The sequence below is a fragment of the Dermacentor albipictus genome, chromosome 7 (assembly GCF_038994185.2).
Source record: "Dermacentor albipictus isolate Rhodes 1998 colony chromosome 7, USDA_Dalb.pri_finalv2, whole genome shotgun sequence".
NCBI lineage: Eukaryota > Metazoa > Arthropoda > Arachnida > Ixodida > Ixodidae > Dermacentor > Dermacentor albipictus.
This window is the reverse complement of record NC_091827.1, coordinates 86,473,738-86,486,726: the sequence shown is the minus strand read 5'-3', so window position 1 is coordinate 86,486,726 and position 12,989 is coordinate 86,473,738. Positions and strand designations below refer to the sequence as shown.

Below are 12,989 nucleotides of genomic sequence, written 5' to 3'. Positions count from 1 at the left end.
TGTTGTGATTCAGAGCATGCAACTGCCTTATTATGGGTAGTTCGGCCATTAAAGATTCCTCTATTCAGACTCAGCCCATTGTAGTTACGAGTTAGCTTTGCCTTTTGAATCCTGGACCATAAACGAATGTAGGGATCAGCTCCAGTGATTTAGTTGCTGGCATGGAAAAAAAAGTAATGTTCAACAGCTGCAGTCTTTCTCTGATCAACGTCCAAAACACTAGTGTGGGGGGTAAAATGAATGCTATTGTGGCTTCTTTAATGCTGCAACAGAAGGTCCCCTTTCTGGAGGCACAGAAGCAAGTAAGTTTGTGGGTGTGTGCAGCTTATTTCCGAAGCAAAGTTCTCCGAAGTGTGCAGAGTTGAAGTGATTAACAGTTGTTGAACAAGGAATGTCGCTGAAGCCACCATATCAACAAGCAGAAGGCAATCCCCTTGTTTAAAATTTAGCTCCAGTTACATTCCTTGTTCGTCCACTGTTAATTATTTCCAATGGGGAGTGTAACTGACATTAGTCCTATTTCTGTCTCCAGCTATGGAGGCAAAGTATAGCACTTGTCTTTTGAAGTGCCTTTAACTTCTTGCAGCATTTCTTTTGCAACTGGAGACGCCTAGACAACACCAGTAGTACTAATGAAGGTACTAATGGTGACACAGTATTGCATGCAGTTGAGCAAACTGCTGATGAGACCTGTGCTTCAGCATTGGCTAATGCGCATATGGTGCATAAAAAGAGGACTCGATTGAATTCAGCGATTCCTGCAACTAGTTAAGTGTGACAGCACCAGGCTCTTGCAACGTATGCTGCTATTTCCTCTCAAAAACAACTTCTCGATGCACACTTTGTTACTGTCTGCTACAGTATTGCCTGTTGTGGCCTCCAAGATACTTCCACACATGCCACCACTCTCCGAGTCTGTAGCTGAAGCTCTGCACAAATTCATCATCCTACTTTTACACCCATGCAGGACATGCTGCTCCCAGTGATCTCCAATTATTACCTCTGTCTTACGCTACCTAATTCCAAATGGAGCCTGTAAATTTTCTCATTTTATCATCACCTTATTCTCTTGCCATCCTCAAGTATGCTTACCTTCTTATGTCACCCATTCCTTAGACCAATTTTTATCTGCCCCATATTCTACATGGCCTGTCAGTTAGTTCTATTTGCTCTCTAATCTACAACAACGCTGTTTTTTTTTTCTTTTAATCTGACACTTAAAATTTTTATTCTAGCGCTCTTTATGCAACCCTTAACTTTTTCTCAAATCTTCGTTAACCCTGCAAGTTTCTGCCCCGTATGTTAGTACCGGTAGAATGTGCACTCTTTTTTTGTAAGGATAGCATTAGGCTGCTGGTCATGATCTGGTAATGCTGGCCTTATGTACTCCAACTCATTTTTATTCTTCTGTGCATTACCTTCTCATGGCGAGGGTCCCTTCTGAGTAATCAACCTAGACAAAAAGTACTCTTGCACAGATTGTAGGGGCTGGCTGCCAATCTTGTGATCTTGCCAACGAGCATTACTAAGCGTCAAAGCAGGGCAATAGGGTAGTGGCTAGCACATTTGACTCGCAAGTGTGCATTGCTACAGGAGCGCAAGTTCAAATTCCAGTAGCGATGGTGGTGGGAAAAGTTTGTTTTCTTCAACTTGTGGTGAGGATGAAGCTGAGAATGAGGTGGTGGCGCGGCGACGACGCAGTTATGACAACGACTGAATGATGACAGGAGTTGTCATAAATGTGACAGAAAAGACGAGACATCGGACCCACTCTCGAGCTGTTAACTGCTGGGGCGGTAAAAAAATGCAGTGGTAGAGTTTTTTTCATGTGTACTGGTGGCACAAGTGTGTTGCCATGGGGCGGAGTTTCTTTTTCCACTGTTTTTGATGTTAATGAATCTATGCCGAGAGAACTTCTAGAATTGCTGTGTGCTTCAAGATCCACTGTACAGTTTAGTAGAGTTTAAGTGCAGAATCGACATGGGACAGGGAACTAGAGGTAAACAAGTGATCTGCTGTACTCATGGTTTCCAAACTGGCCTACCCCTTAGCCTTGCTGCATAGTTTAGAGAAGTTCCGGGCTTGAGGCCAGCCAGCTGGTCCACAGTCACTTTTGCTGTCTACCCTCTACCTTATTCACAGCTGTGATGCTGCTGCTGCTGTTTTGCAGCATCACGAGTTCCCATACTGAGTAGTTGTAAATTGTACATCTGCAACTAAGACAGTTCTTGCAGTTCTGGCATGGAGTTCAGATATCTGTAGAACTGAAAGTTAGGTGAGCTGGTATCGGTTTATACAGTAAGGTGTGCGATAAACACAAGGACGATAAGGAAAGGTACTGACGAGATCAGTGCAAAAGCTCTAAATATACAACTTCGTTAGTGCTCTCTTCTAGGTGAATGCTTTGCATATAGAAATTAATCAGTGCTCGAAAGGGATAAGTGTGGCAAGCAGTAATACCTGCGCCACGCAAGTACAAGTAAACAAGTCTAATGGAATTCTTGCAAGTACGTAACAGCAACAAAGATGAGCACATGCTGTTTCATCATGTTACCACATCAACTCAACCAGTTGCCATTAGTTTTGCAACTGTCGACAAGCTGAGCTTGTGCTTGGTCTAATTTGCCACAAAGGCACAGACAACAGCGCATTTATGGAATGGAAGGGGCAAAACCGCACATACCACACAAAGCGGGTTGTTCGAAGTAGTGACTTGGCTAATATAATGGCTTGTGCCACACACAGAAACTAGGTTGCCAGGTTCGAGATGCTAATCTGTACTTGCTTGACTGTTCATCTTTGCAGTCTAAGGATCCTGTCCGGGTGCTCGTCACTGGCGCAGCAGGCCAGATTGCCTACTCGCTGGTGCCCATCATTGCCAGGGGCCAGGTGTTTGGTTGTGACCAGGTTAGTCACATTGGATACAGCTCTCCAGTTTTTGCAAGAGGCTCTTGCACAAAAACACAAGTTGGTTGACTTGCATCATTAAGCCTCTGTGCATGGCCTTCTTCTTATTTGTTCACTGCTTCTACATGTGGAGTTAAGAGAGAAAATGCTTTATGCACGATTCAGAGGTAATTGACCTTCCAGTGTATGCCTCGTTTAATTACTGAATTTGTTATATGTCTGCCTTTACTGAAGATTCTGAGCATGTGTGTTTCCAAGTTTCTTGCTTATGTACGACGAGTGCAATTTTGGATGTTCTGTTTCTTGCGTATCTTGCTTTCAGCTGTTGTGCAACTCTGCTTGAAGCTCAATTGAGAAAAATGAAGGGAAAAATTACGAGACAGAAAGTTGGAATTTGGCTATAAGTAGCGCATAGTCCATGATCCATCTTTTATAGTCTTCAAACAGTGATCGATCTGAAGACTATGAAAGATGAAGTATGGACAACACATTTTATAATTCACTATTTCAGTATCTCTATGAAACAGGCCTGCATGCTTATATTTATTATATTAAAGTAACATTTTTCCACGTGGCCACTCAAGAAAAAAGAAAAGAGAAAGCTGCATGTAGCTGTGATGGAACTCGTATAAGGCCTCATGAAAATAAGTGTACTCAAAAACTGCCAAGTTATAATTTAATTTACCAAACATAATGTTACCTCTGCTCTCCACAACGCCTTTTGCCTGGAAGTCATTGCTAAACAAGTAAAAGATCAAATAAGTGTCAACGCTAAAGACTATACTATTATACATGGTGGTTCAAATAATTTGATGATCATATCTATTTATTTCTTTGTCACTTTATGTTTACAATTTGCTCATTTAGTACCTCTATGATCACTTAGTATTTTCAAACAATCTCCTGTTATCTTCCATCAACACTTATACAAACTAAGTGATGAAAACATACATTGTATATCATTGTACCATCATGTATCATTGTATCATTGTACATTACTGCAGATACTTTTGTAAATGTTAACATTCTTGTGTGTCGCACGAAAAATATTTCTTCGCCATCAAAGTTGTCACATTTATGCTCTTGCTGTATGTCTTTTTTTGTCTTTTTTTATCTCGCCACAAGTATGTACAACCAATGTGTTGCCATGTTGCTGCCTGTTGTTCATGAGGAGGTGGGACGATTCAAGCTACCGTTATGCAGCTTTTATCCTGCCATCCCTACCACTTCTGTAGATCAGTGTACTTACGTTGTAAAAAAATAAACTTCAAACTGATTTGTACCGTACTTCTTGCACAGCTACGTCGACTTTGTCTTTAGCATTGACGCTTAGTTCACCCTTTCTTCTTTTTCTTTACCAAGGGGACAAGTGGGCCCATCGAAAAAACGTGCTATCTATGGTGTAATATAAATTTTCTACTAATCTGCACTAATTATGCCGATGGCGTTAGTTTCACCTACGTAGCAACTAATTCTTGATTCTAGTCTAGTTGAGAACCTACACTTTGTTGCCTTTTGTGACTTGCTACAGCACTTTGGAGGTGTGAAAGTTTCATTTTTCTTTCCGGGAAGTGGTTGCAGGATACCCAGATCTCAGATACACCTAACCCAAGTGAACTCTGCAAAGAAGACCTTGTCTTCAATAAGTGAACAAGACAGGCATGACAAAGGCAACAAGATGCACGCTATGTTTTGATAGCTGGCTGCCAGTTGGTTAATGTGTGCTGGTTATATTGTTACTTATATCACTCTTCCTAATTAAGCTAGTAATGAGCAGTGTGCTTGTGCCATTGTTTTCCTTGCATACCTTGCTCACACTGCGCTTACTTTCTTCAGTCAGTCACTAATGCTAAAGCAAGCACTGTCGTACAGGCTTCATTGTAGCTACAGTTGAACTTCTATGTAACGAACCTCTATGTAACGAATTCCTGGATTTTACGAAATTTTTCAATTCCCCAACACATCCCCCATTAAAGCCCATGTATAGGCGACCTCCATGTAACGAACGCGTTGCGGCGGTTGACCTTGATGTGACGAATTTGCGGCGCAGTTCATCGAGCTGTATCTTATAATGTTTTGCCCAAAATTCGACCGCGCAGTGCGCAACTTTAATGAATATTGTTTAAGTAAGTTTTTATATCGAAAGGTAAAGTAGACCGCGAGCAGAACGCTTGCAATCGCGCAGCAAACAAGCAAATCCCGGTGATGATGATGATGTTGAGCGCCGCTCCTTGGCAAGCACAGCAACCTTTAAGCTTTCATTTTATAGCTTGACACTAGGTGGCACTACTATGACAAATTCTTTGTGGTGTTTTACGGCACACTTATGATAAGCCTTCTTCGTCAGCGTGTTGTTGTGTGTGTGCAGGTGTGTGTTTACGGTGTCGGTTCGTTGCGATGAGTTCCGCTATGAAGAAACGCAAAGTTTTGTCGCTTGAAGATAAGCTCTCGATTTTGAATGTGGTTACCACCGGCGAAAAAAGGGATGTCGCTGCCCGCTTCAATATACCAGCCAGCACCCTGTCAACCATTCTTGCTGCAGAACAAAGCATCCGCACTGTGATGGAGTCAGGCACAAGTGCCAAGAAGAAAAGAATGAAGATGTCGAGATATGCTGATGTGGACAATGCCGTGTTTGCATGGCTTTTGGACAGACGAGCACAAAACGTGCCCATAAGTGGCGCGATTTTGCAGCAGAAAGCCATAGATTTTGCTTGCATCATGGGCCACGACGACTTCAAAGCGAGTAACGGCTGGCTACAAGGATTTAAAAGCCGGCACAGTGTCGTCGGAAAGGTTATATCTGGCGACTCTGCCTCCGCAGACAGCGATGCTGCTGCCTCGTGGCTGGCCGAGAAGCTTCCCGGCATTCTCAGCCGCTATGAAGCTGCCAACATTTATAATGCTCATGAGACGGCCCTGTTTTATCAAATGTTACCGAGCCGCATGTTGTCACTAAAGGGAGAAGACTGCCACGGTGGAAAGCAAACTCCGCATGACGGTTTTGCTTTGCGCCTACACTGATAGCAGTGACAAGCGAATCCCATTGGTTATTGGCCGCAATGCGTGGCCCAGATGTTTTAAAGGAACAAGGCGGATGCCAGTAAAATATGTGGCAAACTCCAAAGCGTGGATGTCGCTGGCAATTTTTTCCGACTGGCTGAAGGAGCTCAACCAAGATGTCAAACGACAAGGCCGCAGCATTTGTTTGCTGCTTGACAACTGCTCCGCGCACCATGTGGAAGGCCTGCAGCTTTCAAACGTCGAGCTGCAGTATTTGCCACCTAACTGCACTTCTCTCATACAACCCTTAAACAAAGGTATTATTAACAGCTTTAAATGCTGCTACCACCGTCGATTGATACAAAGATACAAAAAGAACGCCTGACGAAAGTGGATATCTACCAAGCAATCCAAATGCTTGCTGCGTTGTGGCAAGAGGTCGGATCACAAGTGATCGCCAATTGCTTTGCCAAGGCTCAGGTAAATCGGGTCAGTCCCTATAGCTACAGTCCCTGAAGACGAACCTTCAAGCCCACCCGAGGTCGCAGAAGCGTGGGATGAACTACGCATGAACGGTGGGGTGCCCGACGGTGTTGAACTGTGCAATTTTTTGTTTGTGGACAACGGCACCGTGTCTACGGAAGAGATGACTGATGCGGCACTTGTGGAAACAGTTAGATAGCCTTGAATGTGACGGTCCGTCAGAACCTGACACGTCTTGTGCGGTGCCTACCGCGAGGGAACTGATGGACGCGGTGGACGTTGTGCGCCGTTTCGTCGGCTCGCAGGACGATGAAGCAGCCCTGGATGCCTTAGTTTCTTTGGAGTGCCGAGCAGTGGCTTCGATAGGGCAAAAACAGCAAGCAAAAATTAAGCAGTTTTTCTCTATTAAATAAATTCTTTGAATGGCGACTTCACTTCAATTGATATCTGTCGCATTTTTATTTCGTTTTGGCATGATCCTTAACAGTCTTAATCCGAAACTGCATGTAACGAAAACCTGAATATAAAGAAAAATTACGAACTTTTTTCAATTTCATTATATCCAGGTTTGACTGTATGTGCTTTTCTCATGTTGATATCAGCTCTCGCTTTCGTGACTCTTCCTCCACATTGCATATTTCTGCAAAGCTTGACAAATGAAAGCAAAAAACAAATGATACAAAAATTGCTAGTTTATTCTTGCTGGTTAGAGGTAAAGTCACCAAATGGCTGTGGCTGCTGTTGCATTGCAGCCTGTGATTCTGCACTTGCTGGACATCCCCATGATGATGGGCGTCCTCAATGGCGTCGTCATGGAGCTTGTGGACTGTGCCTTCCCTCTCTTGAAAGGTGAGCCGCATGCTTTTGGCAGCAGACAAGTGCCAGCCGCTTTAATATTTTGATGTGAATGTTGTGCTACTAGATGGTGCCAGCTTCTGAAAAACATTTTGGGAGCGCTGTGGTTGGGCGAAATGGAGTGAAAGTCTGGGATCTTATGGGCTTTAATATGGTGGAGCAAACACGGGCAGCTGCATGACAACAGCCACCCATTTTAATGCCGGGATTGTGGTGTCTGTAGACCATTTTTTTTTTCTTTTCAGGTAAGCAATTACATTTATATATTTATTTATTTGGTTGGTTTTTATTTATTTCCTACTGCAGACCAAGAGTCGCTCCAAGCAGGACGTGTACAGGAGGCAAGATAACAGCACAAACATAAAAGATAGCATAGGAAAACATTAAGCAAAATGGTAATATAACACCAATTAACAGTAGGTACTACCCATAAAGAGTACATACCATGTGAAAATATTATGCGAAATTGAAACATAACGCCAACTAACACTATCTATCAAAGCTCTAGGTCACAGAAAATTGGCTAACATCAGTTAGACGGTTCCACCCTAATACATTATGCGGGAAAACTGAAAAGCATTAGTTTTAGTAAAATATGGGGTTAAAGAATGGCCGTGATGATGTCGTGTATGTCTAGTGGACAGAGGAGATAAATATGCATGCAGGTCAAGGGCTAACTTATGACTAAGAAATAAACAAAGAAAGTTTTATGTCATCGTTTGTTTTTCAATGTTGTTAGCAGCCATGAGTTAGAATAAACACACCTAACAGCCTTTCTTTGTACAGATTCAAGTTTCTTTATGTTAGCTTTAGTGAAGAGGTCCCGTACAACACAAGAGTATTCTAGTTTAGGTTTTATGTACATAAAGTAACTGAGTAGCCTAATGTTAGAAGGAAAATTTCTAAGCTTATGTTTTAGAAAACGCAGCTTACGGAAGGTGGCAGAGCATATGTTGTCTATGTGTAGTTTCCAAGACAAGTCAATACCGTATTTACTCACATAATGAATGCACTTGTTTCCCCGAAATATATGTGCGAAATTGGAGAGTGCGTTCATTATGAGGGGTAAAATTTTGAGCAATCTTTTTTTTTTCCACGGCCACCTCTAAAGAAGTCAGTTTTGTCCTAAATGCGAACCATCGATTTCAATACCAAAAGTGTAGAGAGCTGCACGAAGTAAGGATAGTAGTTTTATTGGCTGTATAAACTTGCAAACTGAGCGGCGAGAACACAGCCTGCACAAAGGTATGAGCTGCCGTCAACTCAGCCCTGGACATAGATCGCTTTCAAGATATGGTGCGCCGCGACCGTACGATTGCTGGCGGAGCAAAGCGCCACGCCCCTCTCCTCTCTTCCCCCCCGCACCATGCGTGCAATGGAAGATGGCATGCTTCTTTCCCACTTTCCACCCTTGTACGGGGGAGACTGAGCTGCAATCGTCGGCACCTCTCGGGCACGATTATGCAAAACACAACTGCTGCCAGAGTACATCGCCGCTGCCTCCCCCCCTCCCCCTCAAGGTCTTTTGCGCGATGAAAGATGGTGGCGAGATTGAGCCGCAATCATCAGCTTCCCTTGCGCACTTTCACTGATACCTACACCATGCAGCGGCGACGACAACGGTAAAAATACGCTCCGAGTGTTTACATAATTGCTATCGCAAGAAAAGTAGGAGACACGGTGCGATACAGCGTCCAACACGATCACACCCGCCGGACGCCAGTTGTACTGTGTCTCCTACGTCACAGCATTATTCATTATCAAATGCCTTGTTAAAATCAAGGAATATGGCATCCATTTGACAATCCTTATCCAGAGTTTCTACAAATGAGTGAACCACTGTGGCTTAGTTATGGTTAAATAACCCTGAATCATTATGCGAGAAAAAAGATACATACTTCTTGATTGGAAAAGAGGGGGCTGTGTTTGTTACGTGAATGCATTCATTCTGCGAGTATATACGGCAGTTAATGTTATGCCGAGATATTTGTAGTTGGTTAGCTGTTGTATTAATGTTGAGCAAAGGTTATACATGAGATCGAGAGGTGTTTGTGTACGAGTTACGCAAAGATCAACGGTTCTTGTGCGTTTATAGCCATACCGTGTTCATCACACCAGTTTAATATGGTATTAAGACTTAAATTCAAATTCTTTTGATGATTAGTACAAGTAAATTGACGAAAAAGCACACAGTCATCTGCGAACTTTGATTTGAGTACTTGGTAGTACTATGTTAACACTGTCATTTATATAAAGAAAAAACAAAAATGGCCCCAAAACGCTGCCCTGGGCCATGCCTGATGTTACAGGAAGATAGCTCGAATTGTTCCCATCTACTGAAACAAAATGGGCAAGATCTGTCAAGTAGTCTTCAATCCATGCAATCAATATATCTGGCAGATTAATGTCCTTAATTAAGTGTAGTGAGGTTGTGATGAATAACTTTGTCAAATGCCTTGTTAAAATCAAGAAACATGGCATCCATTTGACCATTCTTATCCAGAGTTTCTGCGAATGAGTGAACCACTGTGACTTAAGTTACGGTTGAATAACCCTTTCTAAAGCCATGCTGAAAGTTGGTTCGTATAGAGTTTTGTTAAGAAATTCCGCAATGCCTTTAGCTATTACATGTTCAAGCATTTTAGAAATCGGTGATGTTAATGAGATCGGATTGTAATTTTCTGAGATTAAATGGTTGTCTTTGTAGTACGATGTAAAGATGGGAACCACACAAGCACTCATCCAATGACTAGGTAGTGTTGCAGTTAAAACTGAACATTGAGACAGCACAATGACAAAATGAGTGGTAATCTCTGCATAACGGTGAAGAAATACATTAGGTATGTTGTCTGTGGCACCAGATGATTTTGTGTTCAAGTTCAAAATCATTGAAACTACACCAGAGTATGACCTGAAGTTAACGTCAGTGGGTTGAAACACTCTTTGATGAGGTGTTGAAACACTCTTTGATGAGGCGTTGAAACATTCTGTGGTGAGGTGTAATAAGACTGATCCTAGCAAAGACACTATGAAAAATGTTAGAGTGCTCCGTAATGACTTCTACATCTGTAACTGTTTTTCCATTAACTAAGATCTGCGGTACCTGCCTCTTGCAGTCACTTAGGAAGTTCCAGAACTTAGTAGGATCGTTCTTTAAAAAGTTTGGTAGGCTCGTTTTGATGTAAAAATCCTTTTGTTTGTGTACAACACATACCAAATTTATTTTAAGTTCATGATTAACAGCGGATCAGGGATTACTCTTTTTCAGTCGTTTTAATCTAGTTTTAAATGGATAATTTTACACGCAATCCAAGGTGTGTTTTTAGAAATCTTTTTGCATTTGGTCAGTGCGAAAGTGTTTGTGCAGTGATGGCACATTTCAGTAAATCGGTTCCATAGCGCATCAACATCTCCCTCCTTTTCAATAATGTCTGTGTAACAACTTTCCATGTATACTACAATAGAGGCATCGTTAGATCTTGAGTAATCCTTGAAGCTTCGTACGATTGTGTGTTTGGTAGTAACACAGTTGATTAGAGGAATAGTTACACTGACAAGATGATCAGACAGGCCCTTTTCAATTAAAACTGTATATTTATAAAAATCGCAGTTTAAAATTACTAGGTCCAATATTGCACTAAACAAACCTTGTGCACGAGTCGGCTGTCTGAGCACTTGAACTACTGTATCTACTTGATTCTAATGCACCCTCAATTGTAATGCACACTGTTTTCCACGACCAAAAAAAAAGGAAAGAAAAAAATGCTCGATTGTAACGCGCACCCATTTGCCATGACCTAAAGAAGTCCTTCACAGTACTGCACACCTCATTCTTTCATACAGAAATAAAACTTTCATGTGGAAATAACGAAGATTTGCTCCCAATGCACTAAAGTTGCGATAAATAAAAAAGTAGCAGTTTCGCCCGAAAGGTGAAGCATCGATTACAATAGCAAATTAGTAGGCAGTTATACGAAAAGTAAGGATAGTAGTTTTATCAGCCGTATAAACTTAACTTTCGCTTACTAGCTAAATTAACAAGCATGGTGTCGCGCACGCACAAGCAAACATGAATACATCTCGCTCAGACTGCAGAAACTCTTTATCAAAACGCTGGAGCGAGTGCGGTACCAGGAGCGAGGCAATTGACCTTTGTGTGGCCTCACTTTGATGCAAACTGGGTGACGAGAACATGGCGCAGTGCGCCTAGACGCGTAGACCCTTGTCTCCGTCGCAGATTGCTTTCAAGATAGCGGCCACGCCGTACGTAGCAGCTGCCGGAGTAAAATGCCTCTCGTATTTGTGCAAATGCCAGATGCAAGTTTCGGGAACTCCGAATGCCTGTGATGTGGCCCGATTTCCATTCGTCTCTGCACACGTGATCGCCTTCACTTGCGGCATCGTGTTGAACTCTGTACGTCTTTGCGATCGGCAATGCCATGCTGATAGAGCAAACGCAGAAAATAGGAAGACGGATGGTGCACTAACCTAAGCCAAAGGAAGCATTGCCTAAGCACACGTACTGCAGCACACGGAGGAAGCTATGGCAGCTCTGCTCGAAGCGCATGCGAGGCGGCCATATTGAAATGCCGAAGGCGATATGGTAATGCAGATTTAAGGTCATACTCTATTCTAACGCACATGCAACTTTTGTACCTGTTTTATCGGAAAACAGTTGCGCGTTAGATTAGGGTAAATACAGTAGGTCATGAGTAAGCATGATGTTAAATACGGAGTTAGCATTTTTGTTTGATTTGATTTTTGTTGGACAGCTCGGGTGAGCTGTGTTCAGAGCTTCTGGAGTATCTACCAACCAGGAAAACTGAGAATTCTCAGGGATTTTGAATAGTCTGGAAATACTCGGGAAAAACTCGGGCAATTTGTGCTTCTATCAGGGAAAATTAGGCGTAATTTTATTGAAAGGGAACGAAAGTTGGGGTAATGCTGGCCCAAGTAACAGATAAGAATCCTAACGAATCCTCTTTGACACCATGTCGTCGGCTGGAGGAGTTGCCGGTGTACAGTTAACGAAGAATTTCCGGATGCTTGATAATTCGGACGGCTTCGCAGCACTACCGTGTACGCCACAGAGTCAATGTATATGAACATCTGAAGTTACAGACGCAAGAACAATTCGCCGTCTATTTTTCCTGACTTTTTGCCATGACTGCAGGTCTGAAACGGCATTAAAACCACCACCGCTGCAGTTTTGATTACCTTGCCGCCTTGAACTGGCGCCATACACACAGATCCACTGGCAGCCGTAACCACCACTGCGGCAACACTAGGCCTAGCTGCTTTGACATTCACAATTAAGCTTCTTGCCATTGGGTGTTGTGTTTCTCATTGAAAGAATTCGTCGCTGTCAGCAATGGCACCGACTTCTGGTCCTCGCGATTGGCTTCGAAGCTCAAAAAGCATGGTGCGTTGCATAATGCCAGTTCCCGCAAGTCTGCTTTACCTCTGAACAGAAATGTTCTTTGGTGAAGCATACACAAAAGTATGCTATGAAGCATAAGCTTGGGAAGGGGCAATTGCCATGGGACACAGTATGTGTTCCTTAATTATGCACACATGCACCCGGTATCTGCTCTCACAGTACGAGCACCGATATGCCTAATACTTGTACTGGCAGGCCTTCAGCGCTTTTTTCTGATGTCCGTGTGACGATTTGAGCCCTTAACTGCAGTAAACGACAGGCATTCATTTCTTCCAACTGGCCGATTTTTCTGACGTTTTTG

The 12,989-nt window shown here is 42.8% G+C and overlaps 1 protein-coding gene across 2 annotated transcripts in view; it reads left to right on the top strand.

Annotated features, from left to right (window-relative positions):
- Positions 1–12,989, top strand: part of LOC135899674 (malate dehydrogenase, cytoplasmic-like) — a 35,236-nt gene that overhangs the window by 4,881 nt on the left and 17,366 nt on the right. Inside the window, exons 1-3 of one of the 2 annotated variants that reach the window (XM_065428994.1) lie at positions 179–302; positions 2,806–2,907; positions 7,146–7,242. In XM_065428994.1, the coding sequence (XP_065285066.1) occupies positions 237–302; positions 2,806–2,907; positions 7,146–7,242 (265 nt within the window). In that variant the 5' untranslated portion in view covers positions 179–236. Of the gene's footprint in view, positions 1–178; positions 303–2,805; positions 2,908–7,145; positions 7,243–12,989 lie in introns of those variants that run through there. The other variant, XM_065428995.1, reaches the window with a different exon arrangement.